Source organism: Dipteris shenzhenensis, chromosome 28, assembly GCF_047967505.1.
Source record: "Dipteris shenzhenensis isolate YYH24624 ecotype China chromosome 28, Dip_SZ_1.0, whole genome shotgun sequence".
Lineage (NCBI taxonomy): Eukaryota > Viridiplantae > Streptophyta > Polypodiopsida > Gleicheniales > Dipteridaceae > Dipteris > Dipteris shenzhenensis.
This window is the reverse complement of record NC_141623.1, coordinates 4,276,784-4,292,520: the sequence shown is the minus strand read 5'-3', so window position 1 is coordinate 4,292,520 and position 15,737 is coordinate 4,276,784. Positions and strand designations below refer to the sequence as shown.

General features: G+C 37.7%; 1 protein-coding gene across 1 annotated transcript in view; it reads left to right on the top strand.

Annotated features, from left to right (window-relative positions):
• The window catches only part of LOC147883063 (uncharacterized), a 30,076-nt gene extending 14,570 nt beyond the window's left edge, over positions 1–15,506 (top strand). Inside the window, exon 11 of the mRNA XM_087399238.1 lies at positions 15,410–15,506. Within this exon, the coding sequence (XP_087255364.1) occupies positions 15,410–15,506 (97 nt within the window). The remainder of the gene's footprint in view (positions 1–15,409) is intronic.
• The last annotated feature ends 231 nt before the right edge of the window (positions 15,507–15,737 follow it).

The window sequence follows — 15,737 nt, the reverse complement described above, 5'->3', positions numbered from 1 at the left end:
TTTTAGGCTATCCTTTTAGTACTAAATGATATATAGTACTACATGCTAGGTGGTGCTATTATTACTAAATGTTAAAGAGTCCTAAATATTAATTAGTACTAAATGCTAAATAGTGTTGAATAGTACTACATGCCAAATACTACTAAATGCCAAATAGTGTTAAATGTTAAATAGTATTGAAACACACAGTATTAGCCATGCTATATATTGCTAAATAGTACTAAATGCTAACTAGTACTAAATGTTTAGTAGTATTTAGCCTTTTTAGCTATCCTTTTAGTAGTAAATACATAGTACTAGCAATGCTAGATAGTACCAAATAGTACTAAATGCTTATGCTTTTAGTATTAAATACTAAATAGTACTAAATTCTAGGTAGTGCTAATATTACTAAATGTTGAACAGTCCTAAATGCTAAATGGTACTTGATGCTAAATAGTGCGGAATAGGACTAAATGACAAGTACTACTAAATGTCAAATAGTGTTAAATGCTAAATAGTGCTAAAACACACAGTACTAGCAATGCTAGATAGTGCTAAATAGTACTATTGAATGCTAAATAGTGATGAATACTACTAAATGCTAAATAGTACTAAAGTCTAGATAGTGTCCAACTCTAAAAGCTAAAACATCAATTTGTACATGGAAGTTAAGAATCTCACCATTCAATATTCACGTTCATAGTCGCTACTACAGAGCCTATGGGATGGTGAGTTGGTGCTGGATTCAAAACTCCAAAACACTGACTTGGGAGCTTCTCAATCAGATGCTGTACATTGCTCAAAAAACTTGAGCTTGCTTTGTAGTTCTCTCCAATGCTGATTCGCTGCATTTTTGCTGCATCCAATTCTACCTCAAGTTTTGCTATATTCTTCAAGAACTCATCCTGCAGTATACTACCATGTAATAAATTGTCTACTTTCCTATGCACCCAGCTAAGTGTATGTACAATTGATTCAACTTTTATGAGAGCTTCGCTCTCACTTGCAGTAGTAGCCTCAAAATTTGCATGCAATCTTGCATTCTCCTTTGACACTGTACCCTTCCACTCATGCAATACACCTTCTTGCTCCACGTTGAACTTTCGTTGATCCTATAAACTTACAAGCTCCCGTTTTGCTATAGACATGCTTACATCACATTTGTGCTTGATACACGTGTTATCTAAGCTAGCCGAGCACAAATTCACATCTCTATGTTGGGAAAAGTCATCCCAATCCACATTTACTCCATGAGTATCTGCAGCGAATGCCCGTGCCAACACTGTACCAACTTCATTGTTCAAGTCTGTTTTCGAATTGTAAATCCTATAGTGAATCTTTATAAAATTGTTCAGCAATGATTTCTTTAGCCGACCTATATGAAAGCCACGCCGGCTCTCTTTGTCGTTGTTTCCCCATATTTCTCGAATCTAGGTGTCCAACTCCAAATATGAGTCTGGCTTCGCTCTCAGGAAAAATTTCCATCCAAGATTGACTCCATTCGGAATTACTATTGGTTTACTGTCCTTAGTCTTTAGCTTCTTTGGTTGGAGTCGCAATAGAAGCTACTTTGCTGTCAGTAGCCTTTGCCTTCTCTTTAGTTGCAGACTTCCTAGATGGAGTGTTTCTTCTTGAAGAAAGGACATCGGGCTTCTTGGAGGCGAAAGATGTGATGCCTTTGGGCTTCCTTGGAGACATGGCGGTCTTCAGCTACTGCAAAGAGAGTAACATTTTAGTACTAGGACTCACACTAAGATGAAACGGAGTAAAATAACAAAGAGAGAGAGAGAGAGAGAGAGAGAGAGAGAGAGAGAGTAACAATAATAGCAAAAAGTTTGCATGTCGATAGAAGGAATGGCAAAAGACAATTGCATGTAGGTCTGAATATTGAATTATGGGGGGAAATCATTTAGAGAATGGAGGAAAAGCAAAGAACGAATAGAGAATGGGGAAAAAGAGAAGAACGAATAGAGAGAGAGAGAGAGAGAGAGAGAGAGAGAGAGAGAGAGAGAGTACTCACGAGAGAGTGACCCACGTCAACGTCCTACCAAAAAAATCGAGGTGGAAATCAAAAGTTTAGAAGTTCGAGAGTGGAAGCTAGAAATCAGAAGTTCAGGAAAAAGTGGAAGTGATAGAGTGTAGGTTTGAGAGTGAAACACCTGAGAGAAGACACAGTGCATGAAAATGTATGTGTGAGCATGAGAATGTGTATGTGAGAATATCTTGTGCATGAGAATTTGTAATCAATAAATATATTACTGCACATTGATTCGAGAAATCTCTCCATATCGCACACTACTTAGTACTACCACATTCTTGCCAATAGTACATACACCGTAGCATGCATTCACCCTAGACAATTGTTTTACTAAACTAGGTGGAGATATCTGTATACATTCAAACTAAAAGTATTCCTATGGGATACTCATGTTCTCCACTTTGGTGTAACCTATATCTTGCTTGGATTGAAATATGGTTTATTCTCAAATTGTCAAGGCTTAAAGACATGGAGAAACTTAAAGCCTTCTATCTCTCAGCACGTTTTATGGATGATCTTATATTTGTTAACAACAAGTTTATCTTGGATTGTTTCTCTCACAAAAAACCCTTTGATCCACTATGTATTTACGCTTTAGAGATTATCACTATTAAGCCCACTTATGATACTTATTCCACCACTTATCTAAACACTTCTATTATACTCTCTAGACCTTTTATTGGGGGGTATGAAACCCATACCTTTTGGAAGAAAGATAGACTTCCTTGCACTAATGTGTCATTTATTCATGAAGTTGGCAATACACCCAAGAATATTGCATACAAGTTTTGTGTCTCACAGGTGCTACCCCTTATTTACAATGCTTCATAGGTGTCATGGGCGTATATTGATTTAATGTGACTAATTGGTTTGTTTAAGAAAAATGGATTTAATCCATACTTGATAACAAAAAATGTCTTGCTTTTCTTGAAAAATAACATCTTTCCTGGTTTATGGTTTGATATATTAATTGCTTTGTAGGTGAGGGGTCAGTTCCACATGGTGGGCTTACCCCTCACCATGTGGTCTTATCCTTTGGGTTGGGGTTGGGCCATGCACGCACGAACACACACACACACACACACACACACACACACATTTTCTACACTCTTACACACATTTATGTATGCACATACTCCCTATGCCCCCCCCCCCACACACACACTTATATTAATCCTTGATTTGTGACACACACACACACACAAATGTTTCTCAATAAATTTTGCTCACACATGCATAATACACCCCCCAATTTATCAAAATAACCCCCCTTATATTTTATTTTTTACCCTTGAAAATTTAATTAACATTATATTTGTCCCATTATTATTTTCATTAAATTTTATTTAAAACCCGACTCCTATATATATATATATAATATAAAATTTAATGACACTTTGCATATTTATATATTTATGAATAAATTATAAGAAACCCCTTCCTATTTAGTTGTATATATAAAGCCCGGGAGGGGGGAGAGAGAGAGAGAGAGAGAGAGAGAGAGAAAGAGAGAGAGAGAGGGGGGGGGAGGGGAAGGGGAACAGAGAGGAGAGGGAAGGGAAAATGGGAGAGGAAAGAACGGAGGAGAGATCTCTTGTGCTACCACGAAAGCAAGAATTTTAACATAAAAAAGGAGGAAGGGGGATGGGAGAGAGAAAGGGAGGGGAGAAAGGCAGAGGGAGAGGGAGGGGAGAAATAATTTTTTAAAAACAAATTTAATTAGATAAGAGGGGAGAGGTGGGTGACGAGGAGAAGGGGAAGAGATCGCACTGTTGGGGCAGCACAATCTCTTGGGCACACTATGTGATTCATTGACTTGGATTACAAGAAGGATTACACATTTTCTTTTATCATTGCAAGAGCTTCAATTTAGGTTGGTGTTGAAACCCCAAAAAGCATTTAGATATAGTTGATCCCTGCCTACCAAGCATTAAGGATGTTAAAGACAAAGAAAGAAGCATGCCTAATGATTATTTGGATGCTCCTTTATTTGTAGTTGATGATGTTCACTGAGTGGTACTTTGGCATTGTAGAATATTTTAGTTAATGATAATAGTGTGAAGGATTAATTTCAACTCAACATAGGAAATTGGTAAAGGAGGCTATGTTGTACACTTTCATTGGAGGTGTGCTTTATAAATTATTTTTCTCGACTTAATTTCACCTTGATGTGTATTGTCTCATGAAGCTTTGAATATCATTCATGGTTGCCCCCATGATGATGATGTGTGTGTGTGTGTGCCTCTTGATAGCATGTCTTGAAGCTTCAATCCCCATAATTCCACTCAAATCATTAAAGAAATGGGGCATTCACTTTGTAGGCCTGATTAGTCCACTCACTAAACCAGTGGCTATGGACTATGTTACTAAGCATTAGGGGAGAAATGGGGTCTCAAAAGGGCCTCCAATTAGTGTTTCCTAATTTCAAGGGGCTAGAGAGGGATTTGAGGTATACCAATGAGAGTTCTTCTTTGTGTGGGACACTAGTATGTTGTGTGATACAAAAGGAAATTTTGAGCATTTATGGTTGGGGAGACCTCTCACCCATGGTTTGGACCCATGGTTCTCACTCTTAGCCATTGATCTGATCTCCAATCCAAGGGTCACATTAAAATTTATGGTAGAGCACTCCCATCCATTAGATCAATGGGTAGTAGATCCAAGGGAGGGGATGAGGGGAAAGTGTGCTTCAATCTGGTCCATGGATCAAGGGGTGGATCCAAGGGAGGAGATGAGAGTAAAATGCGCTCCACAATCTGGGCCATAGATTAAGGTGTGGATCCAAGGGAGGGTATGAGTGCAAAAGGTGCTTCAATCTAGTCCATAGATCTAGGTTAGATCCAAGGGAGGTGGTGAGAGCAAATGGCACTTGATCCGAGCCATCCAAACAGGTGCTTCAATCTGGGCATTTGATCTTTAATCTTCATCTCCACCATCCAAAATGCACCTTCATCCTAGCCCTCCAAACAAGCACCTCAATCTTGGCCATTGATCTTGGATATAGATCAAGGGTGCACATGAAAATGTGCCTTTTTCCTCTTAATGAGGCCTCCACAAAGTCAAGCCTTGCCCTCCCCTTGTCATATCTTGCCACTTGGAGCCCACTAAAGCCATCCTAGACCTTTGATTCATCCACTACCTAGTACCCATCTCCATCCAAAGGCCAAGGTTGATCAATTTCAAACCATGTCAGTTGAGTAAATGCTAAGGGGCCCTTAGCCCATGGATTACCATAGTGATTCGCTTGTAATTAACTTAATCCATTTCTTAATGAATTCCTTATAAGGCCCTTTTGAGACCCCAATTCTCCCCTAATGTGGGAGAGGCTCAAGCATTTTGTGAAGATAATACAAAGAATAGCAGCTATCCTTTTATATGAGAATATTATTATATGATTTGATTTTCCTATCAAATTAATTTAGAACGTGGTACTCATTTTTTAAATGAATGATTACTACCATGTGTTGCAAAACATGTCCTAAATACTATGGTTAGGTAGAATAAAAAAGCTTGGGGGTTCATTATATATAAATTCTCTATATCATGTGCATTCAAGGCCTAATTTAAAAGTCTCTTGTCAGTGAATTTTTCATGAATAAAGCACACCCTTTTGTATGAATACCCCCTTTACATGGTACACTTTGTATGTAAGAATTGTGGCAAAAAAGTATTGAAAAGACCCCTTATTTTGAACCAAAATGTATGCTTACATACTTATGATGTGCTAGCTAAGGCTTGTAATTTATATGACAAACGAGGGTAAGAAGTTACATTAATGTGTGGGACTATGGCATAGCTTACAAATTTACCCATTACATGACTCTATCTTATTAGTATTGGCCAATAGGTGCTATTGCCTATAGAGTTGGAATTAGAGTCTTTATGAGTCACCATATAGTAGAAGTTGGGACTGGAAGATGCTGTTAAGGAGAGGCTGACTCTTCTTTTGGTCAACTGTTTAGATGAAAGAAGATGGATAGCTTTACTGAGAAGAGAGTTTATGTGTACCCACCTTTGCCCCAGTAGGATACACCACACTAGGTGAGACAGTGGTCATCACCTAGTATGATGACCTACTGTCTACCTGAAGAGAATAAGAAGTATTGAGAGGTGCAATTTAAAGTAATGGAAAAGGAATGGAAGAAAAGTACTTGAGTGAGGTAGTTAAACATTATGGAAGCAAAATGGTTTAACAGATATATGAGTGAGTTGTGGTTATAGTAATATTAGGCAAGTAAAGGAAGTGAACAATTTTGACAATAATCTAGTAACTTAGAAGAGTTTTTTAAAAGAGGGAAAAAAAAACCAACAAAGTAAGTGTGATAAAATAGTGTTGCTCATGAGAGACATGAAAGGAGTCAAAAGGCCAAAAAAGCCACGATGACTTAAATGTATTGTTTGGGAGGTCGGACCCGAAATCAAGGGAGGCTGTAGAGAGTTTTGGATTCAGAGTGTGACATCCGATGAATAATTCTGCAAGCACAAGAGAGGGATTAGAAGGATGTTTTTTAGAAAAAATAAAACAGATAAAGAACAAGTTAGAGAAGGGAGTCAAGAAGCCAAAATGGCCTTAATGACTTAAATGCACTATGTGCAACCATCCAGAGTTACAGGGGAAACGACCTGTGTGTGGAAGATTTTACAGCACCCCTTTGCATAGTGAAAAGACAAAAGAGCGAAGCTAGACAATGAAATAGGACAAATTAACGAAAAAGTTTGTACAAGTTGGCAAATCCCTGTTTGTAAAGGAGACGAGCAGTGGGCCCTTTTGTAGACATGTCTTTGTGGAAACTGTATAGAAGTTGAGCTTGGATAAATCCTCACAAACATCACTTTTATTGAAGAGGGGAGTCTGCTTACTTGCCACCATCCAACAAGAAAAACATGGTAAGAACTAGCTTAGACCTTAGTTGGGAAGACAGGTGTCATAAACACCCCTCCTTGTTATCGGGGTCACATTAAAAGTAAACTCTTAACCACAAACTAATCAAGCTTAGTTAAAAATTATGAGTTTATTTGAAGTTACCATGAGGATAGTAATAAGAAATAAAGCAAATGGAAATCGATGTGAGCAGTTAATTACACTAAGATTTAATAGGAGAGATAATAATTACATAAAGATAAAAAGGGTTGTGATTAAGGATTGAGGGAATTTAAAAGAGGGGGGTTGGTTTAAGGAAGACAAATTAAAAAAGGGAATATATTAAAAATGGGGACAAAGGTAATGAATGGGGAAAAAGGGGGGAATGAAAGCTTTAAGGAGAAGTGAAAATATTTTTTTCGAAAGTGGTGTAAAAAGTTTTTTGAAAAAGAAGGAATAAAGAAAATTATGTATAAAAAGATTAAATTAAAGATAGTTAAAGGGGGGTAAGGAGAGATGCATTTAAAGAGAGGAATAAAAAGTTTTAAGGAGAAAAAAGAAAGTTTTACAAGGAGAGATTTAAGAAAGGTTTAAAGAAGAGATAAAAAGGAAAAGGGGTACAAGGGGATAAGGACATAAAGGAGAGATGAGAAGAAAGAAAAAGATATATAAAAAAGTTAAGGGGAGATAATAAGTAAAGAAAGAATAAAGGGGTTAACTACAAATTAAAGAGTCATAAAAAAGGGGGGGTTTAAGGAGAGAAATTGAATTAGGAAAATATTTAGGATAGGGGGTAAGGAGAGAAGATTAAAAGAGGGGTTGGGGGGAATTAGAATGAGTAGAAGGGGTGTTATAAGGTTTTTAGAGAGGGGGGGAAGGATTAAAAGGGAAACAGAACCTTAGAAATATGAATAAAATTAGCCTTTTAGAGGAGTTCATGTCTGCTGTACAGAGCAATACCCGATCAGTGGGGTGTGCCAAAAGGATTTAAAGGACGCGGGTGTAGAGGCGACTCAAGAAAGTAGTTAAGTAGCACAAACACCGATAATTAGGGACTAAAGCAACGAACAGTCAACATACTAGATCTCGAGAGTAGGGGTAGACAACCTTGTGGTAGGGAGTTGTGAGCTAGGGACTTGTGATCTAAGGAGTCACAATGATCACTGAGGTGACCGGGTAGTGCAGTCGAGGATTTATAAGGAGGCTTGGAGAGTCAAAGTTAAGGAGACTATAGAGCGCAATCGAGTGGGAGCTGCTATCCCTTAAAGAACTATAGCAGGGCGAGTGCCGATGGTACAACGCACAAACTAGAGAGCAGGAGCACCGCGAGGGAGGTAGATTGTGTGGTAAATTAGAGCAAGTGAGGTAGGCTATATATATAGGGGCACGGGAGTTGGTTGGAGAGGAGTCGGGTGGCTAGGGACTTAGTTGTGTTTTTTCTTGGTTTAGAAGCCCGAGAAGAAGGTGGGAGTACGAATCCTAAAGCCACTTGTTGCAGTAAAAAAACTAGGGGGAAAATTAGGAGTAACCAATCTAGGGGAAATTAGTTACTTGAGCTTGATGATGTTAGGGAACTAGAAATTAGGATGAGTTTAACTAGAGAATAGAGGGATGTAGGGAGTTGGGAGAGATGAGGAGGAAAGGGGGTTGGGTTTTAGTAGATTAAATTGTTGTACAAAGGTTTAGAAAAGAAAAAAAATAAGAAAATTTTAGGAATAGAGAACAAAATGAGGGAAAAGGGAAAATTAGGAGTATCTCGGAAAGTTTGCAATTTTAGAAAAAGTCTAGGATACATAGGAAGTAATTAGGAAAATAAATAGGGAAATAATTAGGAAGAGTTTAGAAGAAATTAAAGAAAATTAGGTAGAAATACGAAATAATTAGGAAAGTAGGCAAAAAATATATTAAAATTAAGAGACAATTTTAGGAAGAAAATTGGAAAAAATGGTAGGAAAAATATGGAAAAAATTAGGGAAAAAGGGGGGAGAAGAGGGAAGGGGGTAAATTTAAGAAGGGAAATGCGAGGGAAATGAGTGGAGAGTGGGTGAAAAGAGGAAAATACTGGGGAGAGAAATCAAAAGAGGGGTTTGGGGGGGGGGGAACTAATGAGCAAGTGACCAAACCAATGGAGGAAGGGATAGTAAGTGTGTGTGTGTGTGTGTGTGTGTGTGAGAGAGAGAGAGAGAGAGAGAGAGAGAGAGATGACTCATGAATATGGATGTATATTTCAAAAGCATTTACAAATGCTAAGATTACAACCAAAGAGTGTAGTTACAACTTATCAATATATTAACAAAGTGATTATACATGTGCCCATAGGATCTCTACTGCTCTTGCTCTTCATTAGAGTGCACAAAGAATGACTAGTCCATTATGTCTGGCTGTCACCTTGCATCCAAGTCTAGTGATAGTGTCTATTTAGTAGATGCTCCCAAAATCACTTCCATCTTAGGACCTCCATAGAATCAATTGTTGCATAAAGGGATGCTTGAAAAGCAATAGCTTATTAGGATAGAGAAACAACATTCTATTTAACTTTCAGAGTAAAGTTGAAACTTAGTACTTCCCTATCTTTTTAAATGTAAAAATAATAATTAGTCTTGAGTACCTGTAATTGTCAATTTTGATTTATTTGAACCATCCTGTTATGGATATCTCTGGATTGAATTGTGCTTTCTCTACTTCAAAGAACCTATTAACAAGAAGCATTAACAAATCACTAGAATTAATTAATAAAATATAAATTTTAAATTAAATAAACTCACCAAAGATTGCCTTCTTGTTGTTGGGCAAGAATGCAAATCTTGCTAAAACACTTCCTCCAGTGTCCATTTGGAATGTCGTGGTGCAATTGTGCAAGTGTACATTTTTGTTTGAGTGATATAACACTTGAGAAGTTTCCATTCTCATTAACCATAATGTCAATTAATTTGTTGTCAGTACCAAACATGTTCAGATCTTGATCTAAGGGAACAAGTTGATTTCCAATGGACCTACTGTGTTTATAATAAAAAGAAAATATAAAATTGAGTCGCAATCATGTATTTGATTTGTATTGAGCTACAGACAACCTCATAGTTTATTGAGTTGGATGTTATCCTATCCCAACCATCATCCAAGAATTTGAAATATCTTATGTGCCATTGGCCTTATAATTGAGCATTATTAAATGGCGGTTGAATAGCTCTACAAAGATTGTGATTGGCATGCAAATGTTTATTTTGCATATTCTAGTTGCAATTCCTAGTCATAAGGAACATTGTATTTTTGTAAGCAATTTGGTTCTATAGCTTGCTGTCACTATTACCGTCAAGAGTTGGCCAATCAATGGTGTGCCATGTTGGGAGGCCTAGTTTTTGAAACACACCGCGTGTGTTGGCCTTGTCCAGTAATTGGTAATAATGATCACAAAAATAGATACTTGATTGGCAAGCTATGTTATAGATCTACCTGCATATTGCAATTCCCCTATAGATCCATGAATCACATCCATGAATCCTGAAATGCATTCTGAGGGTTGCCATTGTTGATAATATGAAGCATATATATGTCTAAACAAAAAGAAAAAATGAGTGACACAAATAAAAGGGAAAAAATATCCAATTATGTTATACAAACTCTCAAAGAATTCGCTTACAATTTAGTCTATGCTATGGAAGATACTTTGGATTATCCAACAAGACAAGCTCTTTATGCAAGTATATATGTTGAATGAATATTTCCCATTTCAAAATTTTCCCGTCCATGGTTCTAAAATCTTTCACTCTCGCCTTCCAAGATGTCAAAAATTTATTGCTAGACTGTCTTTTCCTTCTCCTATCTAGTTGCATTAGTACCCAGCTTCCTTTTGATATACTCAGTAGAGACCTTCAACAATGATTTGGTTGACAATTTCTATAGAAAAAATAGAAGACATGGGTCAACAAGGCAAGGGGCTCACATTTAGATCTTTGTCTTTGCCAGTTTGATCAACACAACATTTTTTACAAGTTTTGTAATGAGCCATTGAATACTCAAAGAAGTTTATCTAATCCTAAGGAATCTAATACTTGACAATTTAAAGCAACATATCAATATAGTGCAATCTAAGTCTCAAAGAAAAAATTCAAAGAAACAAATGGACAATACAAAGAGCAAAAACTATATCCTAATCTACGGCACTATGATCAACACTCCATTTCATAGTCCTGTAGCTAAAATAAAAGTTCTATTCTCATTTATGACAAGAGAGACAAAGTAGTTTCAAGTTGTCCTCATCACTAGCTTCTTCTTCGTCTGTCAAAGACAATCCAACCCAAAACGAAGCATCTTAAAAATCAAAAGAAGGCAACCTATTTAGAGCAATTGTAAACTTAAAAAACAAGTTGCAAAGGAAAGCGCTCACGTTGAAACAAGTTGAAAACAAACCTTGGTCCTTGATAGCTCGAAATATGCATTTTGTATAAGGATGTATAGTTGTGATCTTGTGTTGCCACTAGAAAATGCCAAAAGACAATCCAATTAAGAGCTAAAACATCTTAAATCTTTAAGAACAACAATGGATGAAAGTGAAGAAATACAAGAGAGGGAGTGAGTTTAGGAAGGAATGCACATTTTAGAAAGCACGCCTCAACATGCCAATTGATGCAAGAGCAAGCAATGGAGAGAGAGAGAGAGAGAGAGAGAGAGAGAGAGAGAGAGAGAGAGAGAGAGATGGAATGACTAGTTTGAGATGAGAGCGAGGAACACACACACACACACACACGTGCGCACGCACGCATACACACATACACAAAGAGAGAGAGAGAGGGGGAGGGGAGGGGAAGACTAGTTTGGGAGGGAAACCACATTTCAGTTCATGATCTTTTTTCAATAAGACGTTGTCAGACTTAGAATCTTGTTTAGTATCTCAAAAAGATTTTTTGAATTTTGTAATCGATAGTTATTTATGCATGAAATATTATTTCTTGTGCACACATTTTATAAAAATTGTCTAAAAGTAATGTTAGCCCTCTTGCCATTGGTTGAGAGCTATTTTCATTTTGGCCAAAGGCTCCAAAATGAGCTCCCTTTTTTCCTAATTGGGCAATCCAAAGGAAGAAGGATATCGAGATAAAGATGGTGAAGTATGGGCCAACCCCGTTGTGTTGGTGTAATTGATAGAAATAATGGAGGGATAAAAGAGACCCTTGAGTTTTGAATGGGTGTGGCACTCGGGGATTGAAATCATGCCAAAATTAACTATGCAATTAGCTCATACTTGAATATGTGGACAGATTGGAAACACCTCCAGAGTATCCCTCCTAGGATCTTTTTGGAGGCTTTGGAGAATTACATGCCAAGGAGTTAAGGGACTAGAACCTGACTATGGCATTTTGGCAACTGTCACACAAATGATGCATGGTGGTTGTCTATTTTACACTTGGATGCTTATCGTGGGGTGTTGCAACTTGTGACCTAGCTTGTCTTTTCTTACTTATGATCTATTCGGTGGCGATTTCTCACTAGTAGCTATCTACAGATTTGTGGCAAGCAATTGCCTGCACTGTCGGCTAGCTCTGCCTATTGTTTGGCATGGCACAAACTTTGTTGATCTCGGTTCCACTTTGGGGCCTCTTTGGTTTGACATGCCCCATGCAGTGTGTCTCATCTGACCCTTATGTTGTGAGCTGGCCTTTGATGTGATTAGTGTTTGTTCTTGGTGCTTGACCCATGGGGACTATTGCAGTATGGGGCAACCCCCTTGTGTCATGTGTGTAATTGATGAAAATAATGGAGGGAGAATATATGCCCTTGACTATTGAATGACATGTGGCATTAGGGGCTTGAAATAGTCCTAGTCGCATAATCAAATGTGCAATTTGTTAATATTTACATGTATGGGTAGATTGGAAACACCTTCAAAGTATCCCTTCTGAGGTTTAGAGGCTTTGGAGGAATATGTGGCTATGAGGTAGGGGGTTGGTATTAGGGCTCTATACTCAATGTGTACATTGTTGGGGAGTCATGGGAAAGAAGAGATGCATCATGACAAGAGTTGAGAACATAAGAGAAAACCAAAATGTGTGTTCTATTGATTGTTAGAGAGAAGCCTCTCATCTACAGAGTGGGAAAGAACCTCCTCAAGAGGTTGCCTTGTACCAGCTGCCCTATACTACACGCATGCGCGTGCGCACACACACACACACACACACACACACACACACACACACACACACACACACACACACACACACACACACACACACACACACACACACACACACACACACACACACACACACTCACACACACACACAAACATGTGATTGCTAGATGCACACATGCACCTTAGAACAATCCCTTGATCACAAATGTCCCAACATACATGTGGTAGATAGCTATGGCTACCTATAGCCCTATAAAGGACATGATTAATAATATATGTTAAACAACATATAGATGTTAAGCAATCATTGTGCGTTTTGCTTTCAATTACATTGATTAGATTTTTATTCATATGGATGCTAAATAGAAGCTTTTGGTATCTGCATGATGTTAAGGTGGACTCAAAAGGTGTGAGACATTGGTAGCACAATAGGCTATTATACAACTTTCCACCATCAAACATATACAAGATGAAAATTATACATCTATTAGACATGTTAATACCACTAATGACATGATCTTTGGCCTTGATGCATAAGATGTTTTTATATACTTTAATCTTTTTCAAGTGGTAGAAATTGGTAGTGATTGGTTAAAAATATACCACTTTAGCATGCTTACACCCTTTCAGCAAATAACTATTACCCTATCACCTGACGAGCAATATGCTAATGAACATGTAAATATAGATCTACTAGACCCTCATAGAAGTGTATATGCTCATTTAAAGTAGATATAGAAGACCCCCATAGAAAAAAGGAGATTAGACAGTAGGTGAATGATTTCATATTTAAGAAGAAGAAAGTGGACATATATTTATATATGGAGACTAGTCACATGAGTCATTAAACTATGATGTCGAAATGCAGATATTGTGGTTCAAGAGGAACTTCAGGTAGATGTGTCCATAGAAGATTCAAGTGAAACTATAAAATGCTTATTAGAAGAAAATTATAAAATTTAAGAATCCACATAGTAGAGAAAGGCATTGGTGCCATTCCCATGTGGGTTTGTATTTATTGTAGGCAGCAAAAAACTTTAATATTCTCACAAACGAGCCATTGTGCTAGACTTGAATGGGTTGCTACTATGCAAATATGATAAAGAACTTCATTTACAAGAGATCTTACAACATTGGAATAGAAAAGATAGTAGTATAGATCTACTATATAATGGGTGCATTGAGTTTTTTTGCACATTCTCTTATAGACTTACTCTCCCATATGTATAAATGTGTAGTTACCTAGGCATGCCTTTACATGGTGGAAAGCTATTGGATGAGAATTCTATACAGAGTGACTCATTGTGAATAAGATGGATTTCCCTTGTTAATAAGCTATTGGCTCACATTAAGCATTTCCCTTGTAAATAAGATGGATCTTGCTCTCCTCCTTTGCAATCCTCCCTTGGAGCATTGTTACGAGATTCTATGTGTAATCTACACTTAGGACCTTACATCATGGAGGAGACAAAGAGGGGGAATAGCCATTTTTGTTATGCTATGCAAAAATGCACCAAGGGAAATAGAGTGGGACCAATGGAAATAGCACCCCATGCTCTAGACCTCATGGTGCTATTTCCCTACCTATTTATGTGACATTTCTCTACTATTGATTTCCTTTTGGATCATTATGTCATGCACTGTGGGAAAAATGTCAGGAAAAACATCCAAAATAACCATCCTTATTTCCACCCTTTCCCCCTCCATGACATAAGCCCCTTAGGCTTATATCTAAGGGGCTATCTAGACACTCTCAATTTTGCTACAAATTTTAACTTTGAATAGATTTGAATTTAATCAATGCTTATGCATCTACTTATGTCTATGTCTACCATGTTGTTCATGCAATGTACTCACAGTTCCAATAGTCTTGACATCATGTGTCGCTCATTTTAGATTTCCCTCTTGGTTGCTGACATTTTACCACTAATATGATGGCAGGCCCTATGTTGTGGTTTCAGATGTATGCTTATGCCCTATAGCACTGGTGTGTCATACTATGCCTATTTGAGTGAGTTTACTTTGTGAAGATGCAACAAAGAGTGCTAAACCATAGCTTTTGAAAAAGAATATATTTTTGTGTCACATATACTCAAGTAGCAATTTAAATGTGGTATAAAATAATCAAGAGAGTTGGACATGTGAAGGCTTGAGAAGGCTCTCGACGAAACAGTTCCAAAGGCTACTCCAGATCCTCAATCCTTGGCCTATAAATATTTTGTAATTCATAATGGTATGGGATAACATGCATTAGAAATGTGATTTATGTCATCTAATAGGGCCCCCCAATTCGAATATGTAGGTATTAATTAATTTGTTTCGACATGGGGAGGGCACAATGTTTGATTAAGGTAAGCCAGAGGCGATTAATTAAGGTAAGCTGATTGAATGTTGTGCTAAGGAGGCAGACTGGTGGTCGCAGGCTTCTTCTAGAATCCTCCTTGCAAATGGAGGTGGCGCAAGCTTGTTCCAAAAGCCTCCGCATCCAGAAGCTTTAGACAATACATAAAAGGAGGAGGGGAGCAGGGAGTGAAGGGGGGCTCTCAAAGCCTCCCAAGAATAACGAGACGGGAGGGTGGGAGAGATGAGGGAGAGGCGATAACGAGAGGGGAGGGAGTGACATAAATTCGTAGGTTAATTTTGAAAGGGGGTGCCGAGTTCAATTAATAAATTAATTGAAAACATAGGAGATGCGAATAGGGGCCCCCAAATTGAATTTGGGGCCCTAT